General features: G+C 41.9%; 1 protein-coding gene across 1 annotated transcript; it reads right to left on the bottom strand.

The window, feature by feature from the left end:
* Positions 1-2,362: 2,362 nt before the first annotated feature.
* On the bottom strand, positions 2,363-14,066 carry LOC148773019 (odorant-binding protein-like). The gene is made up of 7 exons (XM_088834542.1): positions 13,916-14,066; positions 13,277-13,413; positions 10,818-10,888; positions 6,529-6,639; positions 5,527-5,628; positions 4,253-4,296; positions 2,363-2,564 (listed from the first exon to the last, which is right to left on the bottom strand). The coding sequence occupies exons 1-6, from the start codon at positions 13,991-13,993 to the stop codon at positions 4,277-4,279; spliced, it is 519 nt and encodes a 172-aa protein (XP_088690668.1). The 5' UTR covers positions 13,994-14,066; the 3' UTR covers positions 2,363-2,564; positions 4,253-4,276.
* Positions 14,067-17,470: the final 3,404 nt, after the last annotated feature.

The raw sequence follows: 17,470 nt of genomic DNA, 5'->3' as shown, positions 1-17,470 counted from the left end.
CTTTGGAAAGAAGTTAATTAGTGACAAATTTTGTTAATTCAACTGTTTCTTGATCTAGAAGTCAGTCATTTGTGAGAAATGTCCTTTCATATAACATCTCAAAAGGGCTGAGTCCTAGAGACTGTTAAGTATTTCTTACTACATCTAAAAGGAGTAGTGAAATATATGGAAGGGGAGTTTCTTGTGATAGTTTTCATAAATGTCTGTTGACTATATTGAGGGCTTTATCTACCTAGCCTGAAGATTGAGATTCTAAGGACGACATAAGTGAAACTCAATTTCTAGGGCCTGAAAGACTCATTGCATTATTGCAGTATGAAAGGCTGGGCTATTGTCACTTGGAATTTTTCGAAGTAGACCAAAGCAAGGAGTGACCTCATGTATTAAAATTTCAAATACTTCTTTTGCCTGTTCTGTTACACAAGGGAAAGCCACTATCCACCCAGTAAAGGTATCAACACAAACCAGTTGGTATTGGTGTCTCTTGCCTTTGGGCATATGGCTGAAATCTATCTGCCAGTCTTCTCCAGGATATTTTGTATGTTGTAAACGTAGAGGAGCTGGTTGGCTATCATGAAGATTATTCTTTTGACATATTTTACAGTTCAGTTCAGTTCAGCTGCTCAGTCGTGTCTGACTCTTTGAGGCCCCATGAACCGCAGCATGCCAGGCCTCCCTGTCCATCACCAAATGCCAGAGTTTACTCAAAATCATGTCCATTGAGTCAGTGATGCCATCCAACCATCTCATCCTCTGTCGTCCCCTTCTCCTCCTGCCCTCAATCTTTCCCAGCATCAGGGCCTTTTCCAATGAGTAAGTTCTTCGTATCAGGTAGCAAAAGAATTGGAGTTTCAGCTTCAACATCAGTCCTTCCAATGAACACTCAGGATTGATCTCCTTTAGAATGGACTGATTGTATCTCCTTGAAGTCCAAGGGACACTCAAGTGTGTTCTCCAGCACCACAGTTCAAAAGCATAAATTCTTCTGTGCTCAGTTTTATTTATAGTCCAACTCACCCATCCATACATGACTACTGGAGACAGACCTTTGTTGGCAAAGTAATGTCTCTGCTTTTTAATATGCTGTCTAGACTGGTCATAACTTTCCTCCCAAGGAGTAAGCGTCTTTTAATTTCACAGCTGCAGTCACCGTCTGCAGTGATCTTGGAGCCCCCCAAAAATAAAGTCAGCCACAGTTTCCCAGTCTGTTTGCCATGAAGTGGTGGGACCGGATGCCATGATCTTAGTATTCTGAAACTAAGAAACATATTTTATATCCCATGAGAATTTGACTTCTAGTTTTTCTTAATCCCTCTTCTTTAAAGTGACTCAAAGAAACTTGGGAAGTGTTTTCAATTCCCAAATTGGATGTTTGATGTCAAGTTTTAAGAACTTTGAATTGACCATTAGAGGGTAAGGTACGTTTCTTATCTGTTTGAAGCCATCCAGAGGGGAGTAAAATATCTCCATCAGACAGGGAACATCAAAGTTCCTCAGGGGAATAATGGGGTTTAATATCAGTGTGAACCTTGTCCCACAGGAGGTGGTGGTTTAGTCACTCAGTCGTGTCCAACTCAAGACCCCAATGACTGTAGCCTGCCAGGCTCCTCTGTTCATGGGATTCTCCAGGCAAGTATACTGGACTGGGTTACCATTTCCTTCTCAGGGGATCTTCCCAACCCAGGGATCGAACCCAAGTCTCCTACACTGCAGGCAGTGTCCTGAATTACAGGCAGCTTCTTTTCCAACTGAGTCAGGAGGGAAGCCCCGCAGAAGGGGAGCCTGAGTATTAAAAGATTGGGTGGCTGTCTTTTTGTTTGTTGGTGGGGTCTCCTTTTTTCCATTTGATATGTCAGAATCATCCATTTGATGGCCCCAGCGGAGTATTACTGCCACTACTTTGGGTAGTTTCATTGCATCGAAGAGGTGTGTAGTCTTAATTGCATCTATAAGGACAGGGGGAGATCCTGTCCCCTGTCTCCTGTCCCATGGTTGTTTAGTCTTTTTTTCTCCCTCTCTCCTGGACACCCGAATGCATCTTTATCAAACCATCATCAGAATTGCCTTTGATGATCACCTGTCCGATTAAAGGTACAGTTGCCTGGGGTTTCCCTGGTCGCTGGTAAAGAATCCACCTGAAATGATGAAGACCTGGGTTCAGTCCCTGGTTTGGGAAGATACCCTGAAGAAGACAAAGGCTGCCAATTCCAGTATTCAGGCCTGGAAAATTCCATGGACTATATAGTCCATGGGGTCCCAAAGACTCGGACTTGACCGAGCGGCTTTCACATTTCCTGGATATTTAAAGTGGAAAATTGTGTGTTTGAAATCAAGTGACTTTTGCACAGACACACATTTGCAGGGCAGATATTAAATCAATTTATTTAAACCTTCAGAAATCAAATCCCACCAGACAGCACATGACCAGTGAGCAGGAGAAATGTGATGGGAAAGAGAGTGTGAGTGTGAAGAGAGAAGGATCCTGTTAATCAGGAAGCAGGAAAGTCATCTGTGTTGTTGATCTGGATTCCACGCAGAGGAGGATGTGTCTGGTCTCAGCGACTCTGTAGGTGAATAAAACAGGATCAAAAGCTTAGTAAAGGTGACTGAGTGATGGCTGTCAGGGTTGAGCCTCAGGCAGCAGGCTGTCCAGGGTACAGGAGCTGCTAGGGGATCCAGTGGACAGAATCCTGGTGGACATCTCTGAGATGGAAAGTTCCCTGTGGTATTTTCCCCAGAATGTACAAATGGTGGAGGATTTTCCATTTGGGATTGGTTTGAGGAGTAATAATCTCAGAATGCATGCTGCATCTAAAGGTGCTTTACTGTCAATGTGGTTGAGTTACATTCTTTTATTTCACAAATTTTATCTTTTGGGTCTTCAAGAACTAATATTTTTCTTTAAATTTCATTTTGGAATACAGGTGATTAACAGTATATTAATTTCAGGGGTACTGAAGCCTGATTAAAGTATACAAAATATATTAATATTGAGTCTTTTTCAGATTATTTTCCAATTTAGGTTTTTACAGAGTATTGCATTTAGTCCCCTGAGCTATGCGGTTGGACCTTGTTCTCTATACATCCTGTTTGTAATAGTTTACCTCTGCTGACTCAAACTCCTCATCTATATCTTTCCCAAATCCTGTCCCCTTTGCAACAACATCTGTTCTTTATGTCTGTGAGTCTATTTCTGTGCTGTATATAGCCTCCTCCATCTCTTATTTTTGATTCCGTATATAAGTGATACATAATGTCATTGTCTTTTTCTTTCTGACTTACTTCACTTAGTATGAAAATCCGTAGGTCCAACCATGTTGCTGGAAATGGCATGATTTCATTCTTTTTATGGCTGAGTAATATTCCACTGAACATTTGTAGCATTTTTAAAATCACATTCATCTGCAAGCTGGTGTTTGTCTTTGCCTTTTTTCTTTCATTTTTTTTTCTCAACAGGAAATTAAAGCCATACTTCAACTGAGATCAGTGCTGTTTTCTGAGGCTGTCCTCCTTTTGAAACCTTAAAGATCCCAGTAACAGAAATTACCTTCTAAAGGCGAATATGATTCAAATGCATATTTCAGACAGTGTGGTTGGAAGGTATTTAAATTCTGTAAGAATCATGTGAGATTAAACCCCTGTCTTGGGAAACTGTGAGCACTGTTTAATCCCGGTGTTCCTGGAGGACAGACGTGTGTGGACAACTATCAGGTCAGGACTGACGGGAACACTAAGTAGTTTGCACCGACTTGTGGGGATTCCTGCTTCTCTCTGATGAGTCTGGTCTGCAAATTCCTACAGGTTACGGCTCTCTCACCAAAGCTGCTCAGCAATAATCAAGCAAACAGTTGGTAATTGCGTATGTCTCAAGGAAAGAGAAATTACCTAATGTAACAGGCAAAGCTCTCTAGTGCTAGAATGTAAGTTATTGGGACAAATAATTGTTACATGGAACGTTTGGCATGTATGAAATAGGCGCTTGTGGTAAAGAACGCACCTGCTGATAAAGAGAATGCAAAAGGCTTATTTGATCCCCAGGTTGAGAAGTACTCCTGGAGAAGGGAATGGCAACCAACTCTAGTATTTTCACCTGGAGAATCCCATGGTCAGAGGAGCCTGGTGGACTAAAGCCCATGGGGTCATACAAAGACTGACACAACTGAAGCCACTTATTAGGCATTAGGCACAAAAAAACAATGTGTCCTTATTGATTTATCTGGTGGGGCAACAATAATGAACGATGATTACTTACAGAAAGTGTTGAAGTCAATTTTATTCACTCCTCTGGACAGTCATCTGTGGTAAAACGAAATAGGAGAAAATGTGAGAACCCTATGGAATATGAATTCTACACCTGTGCTTAGGCCCGTTCTGGTCATTCAGTCGCTAAATCGTGTCCGAATCTTTGCACCTCAATGGACACTAGCACACCAGGGGCCTCTGTCCTTCACTGTCTCCCAGAGTTTGTCAAATTCATGTCCTTTGATGCGGTGATGCTGTTTATCCATCTCATACTCTGTCGCCCCCTTCTCCTTTTGCCTTCAGTTTCCCAGCATCAGAGTCTTTTACACTGAATAGGCTCTTCCAATGAGGGGGTCAAAGTATAGGAGCTTCAGCTTCAGCATCAGTCCTTCCAATGAATATTTAGCATTCATTTCCTTTAGGACTGACTGGTTTGGTCTCCTTGAAGTCCAACGGACTCTCAAGAGTTTTCTCCAACAGCACAATTCAAAGGCTTCGGTTCTTCGGTGTTCAGCCTTCCTTATGGTGCAGCTCACTTCTGTTCATGACTTTGACTACACATACCTTTGTCGGGAAAGTGAGTTCTGCGCCTTTTACTACACTGTCTAGGACTGCCATTGCTTTTCTTCCAAGGAGCAAGCATCTTTAAATTTTATGGCTGCAGTCAGTGTCTACAATGATTTTTGAGCCCAAGAAAATGAAAACTGTCACTGTTTACACTTTTTCTATTTGTCATGAAGTAATAGTACTGGATGGCACCACCCTTACAGCAGAAAGTGAAGAAGAACCAAAGAGCCTCTTGATGAAAGTGAAAGAGGAGAGTGAAAAAGTTGGCTTAAAGCTGAACATTCATCTGTAGATAAACGAAATAGGAGAAATAAAAGAGCCTCTGGATTACTACCATTCCTAGTAGTTTTAAGATTTATTTTCTTTTTTGATTAAGGTATTTTATAAGACGAGCTTCCCTGGTAGCTCAGTCAATAAAGAATCTGCCTGCAGTACAGGACACCCAGGTTCCACCCCTGGGTCTGAATGTTGACTTGGAGAAGGAAATGTGAACCCACTCCAGTATTCTTTCCTGGAAAATCCTATGGACTGAGGTGTCTGTCGGGCTACAGTCCATGGACTTACAAGAGTTGGATATGACTTAGAGACTAAACCACCATCAACAACCATTCTACATGAGATTATTTATGGAAAAAAATTTCTAAATAAGTTGATTTGTTTCCTGATATTTACATCCCAGGTGAATGATATAGTCAGGAAAAAGTATGTTTTCATTACCATTATCAGTGAAATTCACGATATTCTCTTCTGGAATCCCTTTGTCACTCGCCTCCTTTTTGAACTTCCGAAAGTCTCTTTTTGAAATCTGTTCACTTTTGCCTGAAAATCACCATGCAAAAAGGAGAATATTGTCTCCTAGAACACACAGAAATTTCTGAACATAGAGAACAAGGAATTGAAAGTGCCAATCTGATCTCCACCTGTATAATTTAAGACAGCCTCAGTTTCCATGTCCCATGTTGCAGATATCTGTGGTCCTAAGATTTAATTTCCCTCTAATTCTGTAACTAAACCCTACTAGCATCTCCAGCAGGACCCCAAAAGACTTTCAGGAGCTCCATGAATTTGAAAATCACCCATCACAGTAGGCAACTGACTTGCTTCTTTATCAGCATCCCAGAACACTCCTGTCCTGTTCTGGACCCAATGTTTTCCCATTGTGGAGATACATTAACCCCATCACACACCACTTGGGAGATAATTTACTCCTTAGCCAACCATTCGACACACTACCTTTCTGAAATAGACATCTACTGTCGCAATGGTATACTCACCTCAGTGATTCTGTGTGGTCATTTGGGGTCATGTCACTGTTCATAAGAAGAGTGCGTTGTGATAATTAAACAGGATGGAGATTTATTTGACAAGTTTCTGATCCAGAGGTTATAATGCATGGGAAAACTGATATAAAATGATGTAATTAAGGCCAGCCTCATTATAGTCATGGCTTGAGCTTAGTTGACGTATTTTTTTTAAATATTCTATAAAAATTATTATTTTTTAAATATCAACAGGTAGAGATTATTTTCAAATGTGTAAAAATTATTTTCGGCGTCTATTTCCTAGTAGGTTACCTTCCAGGATGCATAAGTCCATGAACACGAATATGAAGACCTGAATAGTGAATATTCTCAACACCTCGTGATTTTCTGAACGAGAGTTCTGACATGGACACGTGGGGTGACAATGGCAATGGGGATTTTACAATGTCATACATACCGATTAGTGCAACCATGTCTGTCTCTTTTCCTTCTTCATCCACATTGTGAATATGTCCTATTATCGTGTTAAGTGAGAATCGAAGAATTTCAACTTCGTTTTGACCCGCATCTGTGAGAGAGAGAAGAGATACATATGAACAACTCCGTGTTCATTTGTTGTCAGTTAGATGTACTGTGACAGACTGAGCGCATTATGAACGGCATGTGCGGTATTGATGTTTGGCTCACTCCATAGGTGCGCTGAATGCTACCGTGGTTACAACAGCAAGAAAAGCAGGCAAGACTTTGTCTCATTCTCCCTTTTCCTATAGTTAACCAGTCACTCCTTGCTGTCTTACTAAGATGCTTTCTAGAACCTGTGTCCTAGAGAAACCAATAGATGTATTTTTTAAATTTATCTAATTTCAATTAATTTTTTGCTACTCTGAATCGTCGTCACCGTCTGCAGGCTTTCTCTACTTGCGTTGACCACGGGACCAGTCTCTAGTTGTGGTACATGGGCTTCTCGTTGCAGAGGCTTCTCTTTGGTCGAATAGAGACTCTAGGAGGCGTGGGCTCTGTCTTTGCTGTTCGCCGGCTCTAGAGCACCTGCTCAGAGCTGTGGCACATGCGCTTTGGGTCCCACGGCGTGCGGGATCCTCCCAGGCCAGGGATCCAATCATGAGTCCTGAGTTGGATGGCCGGGTCTTATCCACAGGATCACCAGGGAAGTCCCCAAAAGTGCTTTCAATAGCATGAAAGGTGTTGTCAAGCAAAAGTTCGAAAAGCCTTTGTATTCCTGTTATCCCAGCCAGGGCACTGATTTCTCTGGACCAAAATCAGCCTCCCATTCAGAAGCCTGTGTTCCTGAGTGCTTAGCCTGTGCCAGGCAACCTCCAGAGCACCTTCCATTAGTTTCTCTGTTTCCTTTGCCCCCTCCGTCTGGGGTGTGGCAGAGCCCACCGCCGTGTCTGCTCTTCTGAAGACAGTTCACCTGCGGGGACGTGCAGGCAGTGAGCTCCGTCCTCCCTCTCCTCTCTGACCTGCCCGTCCACTCTTCCCCATGTTCCTGGACAAGAAGCAGCTCTGACCTACTGCATGTCCCCTCTGAACTATCTACATCCATTCTGTCTCTACTGACCTCCATCACATCTCCTGCAATCACTCAGCGAGATGGGATGTAAAATTGCCCAACTGTGTTCCTGAAATATGAAAACACCTCTCCTCAATGTTTAAATTACTGAAAATCATCAGTCTGCTTGAGAAGGAAAAAAAAAAAATAGCAGCTGAAACTGCTTCACCGTCTCATAACAACAAAATTATGTACAACACGCCCAAGCCAACCATGAGATCATGAACCTTGGATCCCGTTGGAATAATTTAAGCCTGAAAATGCATGTCCTCAGATTATCAGTGGCCACCTGTTCTTGGCCATGACCTCACCAACCTGGGCAGAGCAGCATCACTGAATTGGCTGTGAAGCGATGGCACAGTGAGAGAAAATCTATCTTCTGGGAGTCAGGTCACCGTCAAGGTCACCGTTTATGCTGTGCTTGATGTGAGACACCTCACCCCACAAAACACACCTGGGGGTTAGCTCTTGAAAGTGCCCTGTGCAAGACGGCAAACTATTCTGTTTCTCTCCCTTTTATTTGCTCTGTAAAAATCCAGCTAAAAAGTATTTCAAAAACAAGGGAAACAATAACAGTGGAGGCATTCATAATTCAGTCAACGGAAAAAATTAATATGGGAATTTTGATGCTGGGAAAGATTGAAGGCAGGAAGAGAAGGGGATGACAGAGGATGAAGTGGTTGGATGGCATCACAGACTCAATGGACATAAGTTTGAGCAAGTTCCGGAGTTTGTGGTGGACAGGGAAACCTCGTGTGCTGCAGTCCGTGGGGCTGCAAAGAGTCATGCATAGCTGAGCAAGTGAACTGAACTGAAGAATATGAGAGCATAATTTAAAAATCATCAACTATTAGAAATTATCCACAAAAGTATGGGGAAATATTTCAGGCATAAGTTTTACTTCTTTGCAGTCATTGCATTTGCAACTGTGCCAATATTTGTTTAGGCAAGGGTTGCGATCACTTATGGATATATTCAATTTTTCATCAAACATGTACCTCTTCAGCCACTTAAAATTAGGAATGGTGCTTAAAGCCCTCATGGAGGACTTAAGGATCAACCCCAATGTACAAACTCAAGACAGAACCTTGAGACGTCAGTTTACAAGGCTCTTGTAAATTTTCTGAGAGAACCGAGTCAGTCTCAGTTCAGTGACTCAGTCATGTCTGACTCTTTGCAACCCCATGGACTGCAGCACACCAGGCATACCTGTTCATCACAAACTCCTGGAGTTTACCCAAACTCATGTCCTTTGAGTCGGCGATGCCATCTAACCATCACAACCTCTGTCGTCCCCTTCTCCTCCTGCCTTCAATCTTTCCCAGCATCAGGGTCTTTTAAAATGAGTCAGCTCTTCACATCAGATGGCCAAAGTATTGGAGTTTCAGCTTCAACATCAGTCCTTCATAAGAACATTCAGGACGTTCACGGTGAGAACCGAACAAAATACCAATTCAACACCTGTGCTTAGTCTCGTTTTTCTCATTGTTCAGTGGCTAGGTCACATCCGGCTCTTTGTGATCTGATGACTATACAAAGCAGGCTCTTCTGTTCTCCACTATCTCTCTGTTTGCTCAAATTCATGCCCATCATGAAGGCGATGCCATCTATCCATCTAATCCTCCGCCACCCCATTCTCCTTTTGCCTTCATTCTTTCCCAACATCGAGTTCTTTTCCAACAAGTTGGCTTTTATCAGGTGGCCAAGGGATTGGAGCTTCAGGTTCACCATCAGTCCTTTCAATGAATACTCAGGGTTGGTTTCCTTTAAGATTGACTGGTTTCATCTTCTTGCAGTGCAAGGGACTTCAAGAGTCTTCTTGAGCACCACAGTTCAAAAGTATCAATTCTTCAGTGCTCAGCCTTCTTTATGATCCAGTCATCACATGATCATTTTGCTCTCACATCCATACATGACTACTGGAAATATCATAGGTTTGACTCTATGGTTTATTGTCAGCAAAGCAACATCTCTACCTTTAAATGCACTGTTTAAGTTTGACTTACCTTCTACTTCCATGGAGTAAGCGTCTCTGAAATTCATGGTTGCAGTCACCATCTGCAGTGATTTTGGAGCCCATGAAAATAAAAACTGTCACTGCTTCCACACTTTCCCCTTTCTACTTGCCATGAAGTAATGGAACCAGATGCCATGGTCTTCATTTTCTGAATGCTGCTTTTCCATTCTCCTCTCTCACCCTCATTCAGAGGCTCTTTAGTTCCTCTTCACTTTCTGCCATTTGAGTGGTATCATCTGCATATCAGAGGCTCCTTATATTTTTCCTGGCAATCTCGATTCTAGCTTGTGATTCGTCTAGCCTGGCATTTCACATGATGCACTCTGCATATAAGTTATGTAAGCAGGGTGACAATATACAGCCCTGAGCTACTGCTTTCCCACTTCGGAACCAATGCATTTTTCCCTATGAAGTTCTAACTGTTGCTTCTCGATTCACATACAGGTTTCTTAAGAAACAGGTGAAGTGTTCTGGTACTCCCATGTCTTTAAGAATTGTCCACAGTTTGTGGCAAGCCTTTAGTCAAAGATTTTACCATAATCAGTGATGCAGAAGTTAGTATTTTTCTGGAACTCCCTTACTTTCTCCATGATCCAGCAGCTGTTGGCAATTTGATCTCTGGTTCCTCTGCCTCTTCAAAAGCCAACTTGCACATCTGGAAATTCTCGGTTCACGTGCTACTGAAGCCCAGCTTGAAGGATTTGGAGCATAAACTGACTAGAATGTGAAATTTGCATGACCGTATGGTAGTTAACATTCTTTGACATTGCCCTTCTCTGGGATGAGAAGAGAAAAGACCTTTCGCAGTCCTGTGGCCACTGCTCAGCTTTCCAAATTTGTTGACATATTATGTGCAGCATTTTAAAATAGCAATATCTTTTAAGATTTTAAATATCTCAGGTGGAATGCCATCAACTCCACTGCCTTTTTTATAGTAATATTTCCTAAGGCCTACTTGACTTCACACTCTGGGATGTCTGGCTCCAGTCTTTTTGGATAAAACTCAGTTGTGTGGAGACGGTAGAGTCCTTGACTTCTAATTGTTAGTAGGAGAAGAATGCAGGTGTATGGGGATAATTGAAGGAAGTCAGGACCAAGATTTCCACCCAAACACACTCCTCCCAGTGAAACACTCTTACATTCAACATCAAATACTTACATTCAACATCATAAACTAATTTTTTTTGCCTTACTCCTGTGACATGTTGTTTTACGCATTCTCCGTCTGACCTTAAAGAAAAAATATATTCAGTTGTTTTATTAAAATAGCAAAATTCGGTATGTAGTTAGAATTTCTTTTTGCATAACACCCCAGATTGCGCTTGTGTCACCTTAGCACCTGTGAGCAATGGGAACACAGAGAGGAAATATGTTGTCTTGGATCAAGCAACCATCAGGTGACAAGGATGGTTTGTCTGCACATTGGATCTGACTAGTAGTTCCAAAGATAAACTTCAAATGCAATATAGGTCTTGTTTAAAGCCAACAGACAGGGAGACGTCTATTATTGTAGGAAAACCTAATAAGAATAAGCCTTTCTTTTATACGGTTTCTGATGTCTGAGAGGAACAGCCATCATGACAGACCTTGGACGTTCTCACAACCCTGGGAGTGATTCATTAGAGAATATGAGAACCAAATATCCCCAAGAGTTAGAAGAAAAATTTTAACTTTCTCAAAAGGCACACTCTTCGTCCATCACAACACCATAAAAGGATTAAGCTTTAAAGACACATCTGTGCATGTCTACACATTGACACATACAGACACACAAGCAAATACACAAGTGCACATGATATGCTTATATGATATAAGGAAATTACACATATATAATATATATTAAGTATATATTGTCATCTACATAACAGAAGAGTTTGGGTGACTTCCTATATTGTCTCTGTGCATGTACATGAAAAAAAAAGTATATTTGGCACATGGAATGCACAAGAAACAAATATTAAAATGGAAATAACAAGAATTGGATTAATGTTGAACAGACTCCTTGTAAAGGAACATCCAAAGTGAATTGCGTTTACAGTTATCAGCCTTTTGAGAAATACACTGAATTTACTGAAAAGAACCTTAAGGTGGGAACAAAACAATTTCCCAAAAGCTGCAAATATACAAAATGATATATTTGCAAACCAAGCCCTTTCATGTGGGTGAAAAACACAGCTCCCTGTACATGCAGACACAAAGTTACATTTTAAAGCCATTGTGTTCAGTGAGAGAAACCAGAGAAAATCATGCAGAGTGCATAACGTTGTCTTAAAAAGATCCAGAAAAGGTCAGTTCTTCCCTGTTTCCTGAGGGGTAGATGTTGAATAATGAGTGATGAAAAGGAGTTGTGATGGAGAAATTATATACATACATATATATGTATATTTAATCCTAATGTTTATTTTTTGACTGTGCTAGGTCTTTGTTGCTAGGTCTTTCTCTAGTTGTGGTGAGTGAGGGCTATTCTGGAATTTCAGGCTTGTCACTCTGGTGACTTCTTTTGTGGAGCATGGGCTAAGGAACATGGGCTCTAGAGCACAGGTTCAGCAGCTGGGTCACAACTGCCTGGTTTCTCTGCAGCATGTGGGATCCTCCTCGAACAGAGATTCAACTTGTGTCTCCTAAACTGGTGGGCGGATTCTTAACCCCTGAGCCACCATGGAAGCCCAGAATTCTATATCTCGACTGTGGACTTCATGGAACAGTTGTAGATATATGAAAGTTCATTGAATTAAGATCTCGACAAAGGTGCAGATTATACATAAATACACTTCAGTCAAGCCGATTTCAAATAGGGGGGCCACGTGAACAGTTAAACACAGGGCACATAAATTGTAAAGAGGGCAGAGGATGATAATGGGTGTTCTTAAAATATTAGTGACAACACACACATGTATATATATTTGTGTGTGATATATATCTGTGTGTTTGTGTGAGTCTGTTTCTGTATGTGTGGTTATAATTTGACTGTATGTATACTATCTCGGCTCAGTGGTAAAGAATCTGCCTGCAATGCAGGAGACTAGGATCCCATCCCAGGGTCTGGAAGATCCCCTTGGAGAACGGAATAGCAACCCACTCCAGAATTCTTGCCTGGAGAAATCCATGTTCTTTACCCCTAGTACCAGCTGGAACGATCATTTGGGGCTGTGAGGACTTTAGTAAATTCAGTGGTGATGAAATGTCTCATGAGGAAGCCCCACAGAACAGAGCTCACTGTAGGCGTTAGCAGTACCCTTGGTTCTGGGATCGGTGGGAACCGTATCTTACAAACTCTGAAGGAAGGGTTCAAGCCCATGGTTGGTGTCAGGACACAAGCCTCTTCCTGCTGCCGAGTCCCTCTTTCCTTTAATGAGTTGATGCCATTCTCAACTCCCATTCTCAACTTCCATTCTGGAACTCCCACCCTCTTCTAAGCAAAAGCACCAGGACTTCCCTTGGAGGCTCACAAGTGAACTGCCCGAACCCCAGCTCTGAGACCCTGCTCATCCACAACTCATGGCATTACACTCTCAACATCATCCAGAGAGTTCCCTGCAGATGGAGAAGCCACACCCTCCACCAGACTCTAGAGCTTATGAGTTGTCTTTTTTCCCCTTCGGGGTGACTTTTACTTACTTGATATAGAAGTCGATGTCAGCTGTGTCATTTGGATGAAACTGAACATGACGTACGTAAATGTGGAATGGCCCATCCTCAGTAATCTTGTCTTTGTTACTGGCTGCGATGTAATGGGTTTTCCATTCCCCTGAAAACTAAAGTCAAATTCCTGTGAGGAAGCTTCGGCCTTCTCTGCAATTTCTGCCCTCCATGGTCCCTCAGGAGTTAACCTTGTCCTTTCACCTGGGCAGAAGCTACCTATCTTTATGGACACAGCCCTATGTATAAAATCATGTGAAAACTCAACTCACATAAAGGAAGGAACTGAGATATTACTGAGATAGCTTGAGCTGTGCAAAGGAAGGAATTGAGGCATTACCGTCATAGTTTGAGCTGTCTTGTCAAATGCAAGAGCCCTACCAACAGCCGTGTGAGCTTCCTTCTGTTTTACAAGAGCAGTGAACAAGCATGAGACCAACGAATAGACGGCAGAGATGACATGGAGGCCATGCAGAACAGGTATATAGAGAGTGAACGAAGCAACTTTGAGTCCCACCGACATGGCCAGACTTAGGGATCCACACGACCAAACCTCAAAAGGGACACGCGCACACATATTCCCCAGGACCTCCTCCCAGCCTGCACCACCCCTGGTACCGGTACGAGAAGTAGCTGAGCTTCACCTTGGCCTGCATAAAGCAGACCAAGGGCAACACCGAGCAGCAGAACCTTCATCTCGCTGTCTCTCCTTCTGTAGAAGCTGAGGGTGTCCCAGTGGTTGGAGAGGATGCGAAACCGGTGCCTCTTTTATAGCGTGCATCTGCTGGCTTGATGCATCACGAACCAATGATTGTTTCTCATACAATCAAAGTTACATAGATGTCATCTTCAGTTTCCTGGTTGGTAGAGATAAGCTTTTCTGACTCTCTGTCATTTTAATAATGAGATTAATCTGAAGAGAAGCTTATGTTGATCTGGCATTTTGTCATTTTCATAATGAGATTTGTTTCAAGAGAAGCTTATGAATGAGTGAGAAATCACAGTACACAAGTGACAATTTCAAGGTCAGGAATGTTTATTTTTCTTTATATCCAGAGATCGAAAATAGGATGAGCTGTCCAAGGTACATATCGCCTGAACCCCCCCTCCCCCGCCATGTTGTTCACTTAACAGAGGAGAGTGTTTAAAATGTATTATGTAAAAGTCAATATTGACTGTGTGGGTTAGTCAAGGAAAATCCGTTTTGTAAGTTATCCTTGAAAAGCCTCCTGTTTCTCAAAATGAGGAGCACGTCAGCAGAAAGGATTTATCGCCTCTTCCTGTCCCATAGTTGGCTCTTTCCTCCTAACTTCTAAGAGGAAGATCCATTCAAATGCCCTTAACCTTATACTAATGCCCAGTACCTTCAGGTTCTGGGCTCAGTGGGCACCATCTGTTACAAACACTGCAGGAAGGGTTCAATTCCCTCTTGGCATGTCAAAAATTCATTTTCATTATTCCTTTCCAAGACACTGTTTACCCACCTTATCACTGACAAAGTTGTTTCTCCAGGTGAGTGAAAAGGCAGGATAGTAGTTCTCATCATTCTTAGAGTTTAAATGGGAAAAGTAAATTTCCTAACTCTATTCATCTAGTTATTTTCCTAGCTTCATATGAAAGAATCTATTGTTTTGTATTTTTGATCAAATTTTTGCTTATGTTTATCTTCATTGAGAGCGATTTATCAAATAGATACATTAAAAGATTAGTCTTGTTCTGAGTATAGAAATGAAGAAACAGGGAGTTTCAGGATCCCCAAGTCAGCTGGGGGACAATCCCCAGAGGGCTCACCCAGTACTGACTGCTCCTGGGACAAATCAGAGCTGAGAGTCCTATTCTTTGATTGAACCTTGCTCAAGAATGTCTTCAGCTCACTTCTTCAGTTGATCCTTTCCAACTTTACGTAGAACAACAGTATTATCTTTTATCTTCATTCTTTTCTTTTGGTTGCCATGTCATTTTTTGTCTTTCATTCACACACTCCTCTGTATAGTATCTTGTACTTTTTGGCTGTGAAATCTGGGTGATTGAAGGCTTTCGTGTCTCAAAAGACCCTAAAATGGTTCCCTCTCTTTGGTCTTCGATCCAGATAATAATTTGATTTTTTATCTGTTTGTCTCTTTTGGCTGCACCCAGCAGCATGCAGGTTCTTACTTGTCCAACTAGCAACAGAACCTATACCCAGCAAAGCGGAAGTTTAGGATGATAACCACTGGACCACCAGGAAAGTCCCTGAATCAGAATATTTCAAGCAGGGATGTGATCCCAGCTAGCACTCCTTATCTTCCCATCATCACCCTTCCATCTCTACCTCTGCAACCCCAGCATTTTCAGGTTTTTCTTTTGGGTTCCCACCAACATGTGTCCCCTCGGCATGTATCCAAAGACCATCGCATCTCAGCCAGGCCTCACCGTCTGCCCATCCAGGGAAATTAAACATCAGTTAGTTTTAACAGCTGTGAAAATCCTGTTGTCTTTTGTTCATCTCACGCTCTCCTCCCCTCCCTGTGTTCTCAAGTCTGTTCTCTGTATCTGAGTCTCCGCTCCTTCCCTGCCAAGCTGCTGAGAAGTTGCTTTCACACAGGGAGCCCAGCCATGTGCTCTATGACAGCCTAGGGGAGTGGGATAGAGTGAGTGGACCGGCTCCAAAGAGAGGTGATGTGAGGACCGTTTTGACTGATTAGCTTGCTGTATACCAGGTGTGAAGATAACATGGCAAAGCATTATCCAATTTAAAAAAAAAAAAAAAACTAAAAACAGAAAATTGCCACTCATAAGGTAATTCGTTAAACAAAAAATCCTACTGTTTTCTACCAAAAAGAAGTCATACAGCCTTTAATACAAACTATGTCATGAACAGTGCTCAAAATACAGTTAATCTAATCATAGATGGACAACCGTCTTACTCAGATGCTGACTCTGCAACCACTCAAAAATAATGCTAAAGCTAGGCTTGCTATGTCTCCTTCACAAATTTATCCACATTACTGTATCGATGAAGCCTCAATCTCCCAGTATATTAATTTTGTCTTTCTTGTCTGTTTTCTCTGATAGCAGTTTTTACACTCCCTCCCCCCAATTGGGTTAAAGGTTTGTTTATTTTTTTCTTTACTTTACATTATTGTATTCGTTTTGCCATACATTGACATGAATCTGCCCCGGGTATAAATGTGTTCCCCATCTTGAAACCCCCTCCAACCTCCCTCCCCATCCCATCTCTCTGGTTCATCCCAGTACACCAGCCCCGAGCATCCTGTATCATGCTCTGAAACTGGACTGGCGATTCGTTTCACATATGATAATATACATGTTTCAATGCCATTCTCACAAATCATCCCACTCTCGCCCTCTCCCACAGAGTCCAAAATACTGTTCTATACATCTGAGTCTCTTTTGCTGTCTCGAGTACAGGGTTACCATTATAATCTTTCTAAATTCCATATATATGAGTTAGTATACTGTATTGGTGTTTTTCTTTCTGGCTTACTTCACTCCATATAATAGGCTCCAGTTTCCTCCACCTCATTAGAACTGATTCAAATGTATTCTTTTTAATTGCTGAGTAATACTCCATTGTGTATATGTACCACAGCTTTCTTTTCCATTCGTCTGCAGATGGACATCTAGGTTGCTTCCATGTCCTGGCTATTATAAACAGTGCTGCGATGAACATTGGAGTACACATGTCTCTTTCACTTCTGGTTTCCTCAGTGTGTATGCCCAGGAGTGCGATTGCTGGATCATATGGCAGTTCTATTTCCAGTTTTTTATGGAATCTCCACACTGTTCTCCACAGTGGCTGTACTAGTTTGCATTCCCACCAACAGTGTAAGAGGATTCCCTTTTCTCCACACCCTCTCCAGCATTTATTGCACGTAGGCTTTTGATTAGCAGCCATTCTGATTGTCAAAAAATGGTACCTCATTGTGGTTTTGATTTGAATTTCTCTGATTATGAGGGATGTTGAGCATCTTTTCATGTGTTTGTTAGCCATTTGTATGTCTTCTTTGGAGAAATGTCTGTTTAGTTCTTTGGCCCATTTTTTGATTGGGTTGTTTATTTTTCTGGAATTGAGTTGCAGGAGCTGCTTGTATATTTTTGAGATTAATTCTTTGTCAGTTTCTTCATTTGCTATTATTTTCTCCCATTCTGAAGGCTCTTTTTTCACCGTAC

The sequence above is a fragment of the Moschus berezovskii genome, chromosome Y, assembly GCF_049115385.1.
Source record: "Moschus berezovskii isolate FMDL1 chromosome Y, NW_MosBer_1.0, whole genome shotgun sequence".
Classification (NCBI taxonomy): Eukaryota; Metazoa; Chordata; class Mammalia; order Artiodactyla; family Moschidae; genus Moschus; species Moschus berezovskii.
This window is presented reverse-complemented; position numbering and strand designations above follow the sequence as displayed.

What these genes read in the sequence shown, in the direction of transcription:
- LOC148773019 (XM_088834542.1), bottom strand. Translation starts at nt 13,993, where the DNA reads ATGAAGGTTCTGCTGCTCGGTGTTGCCCTTGGTCTGCTTTATGCAGGC. An exon ending in CTCAGCTACTTCTCGTACCG is followed by an intron (nt 13,414 to 13,915) that starts GTACCAGGGGTG and finishes ATTTGACTTTAG; the next exon opens with TTTTCAGGGGAATGGAAAAC. An exon ending in ATTAGTTTATGATGTTGAAT is followed by an intron (nt 6,640 to 10,817) that starts GTAAGTATTTGA and finishes TCTCTCTCACAG; the next exon opens with ATGCGGGTCAAAACGAAGTT.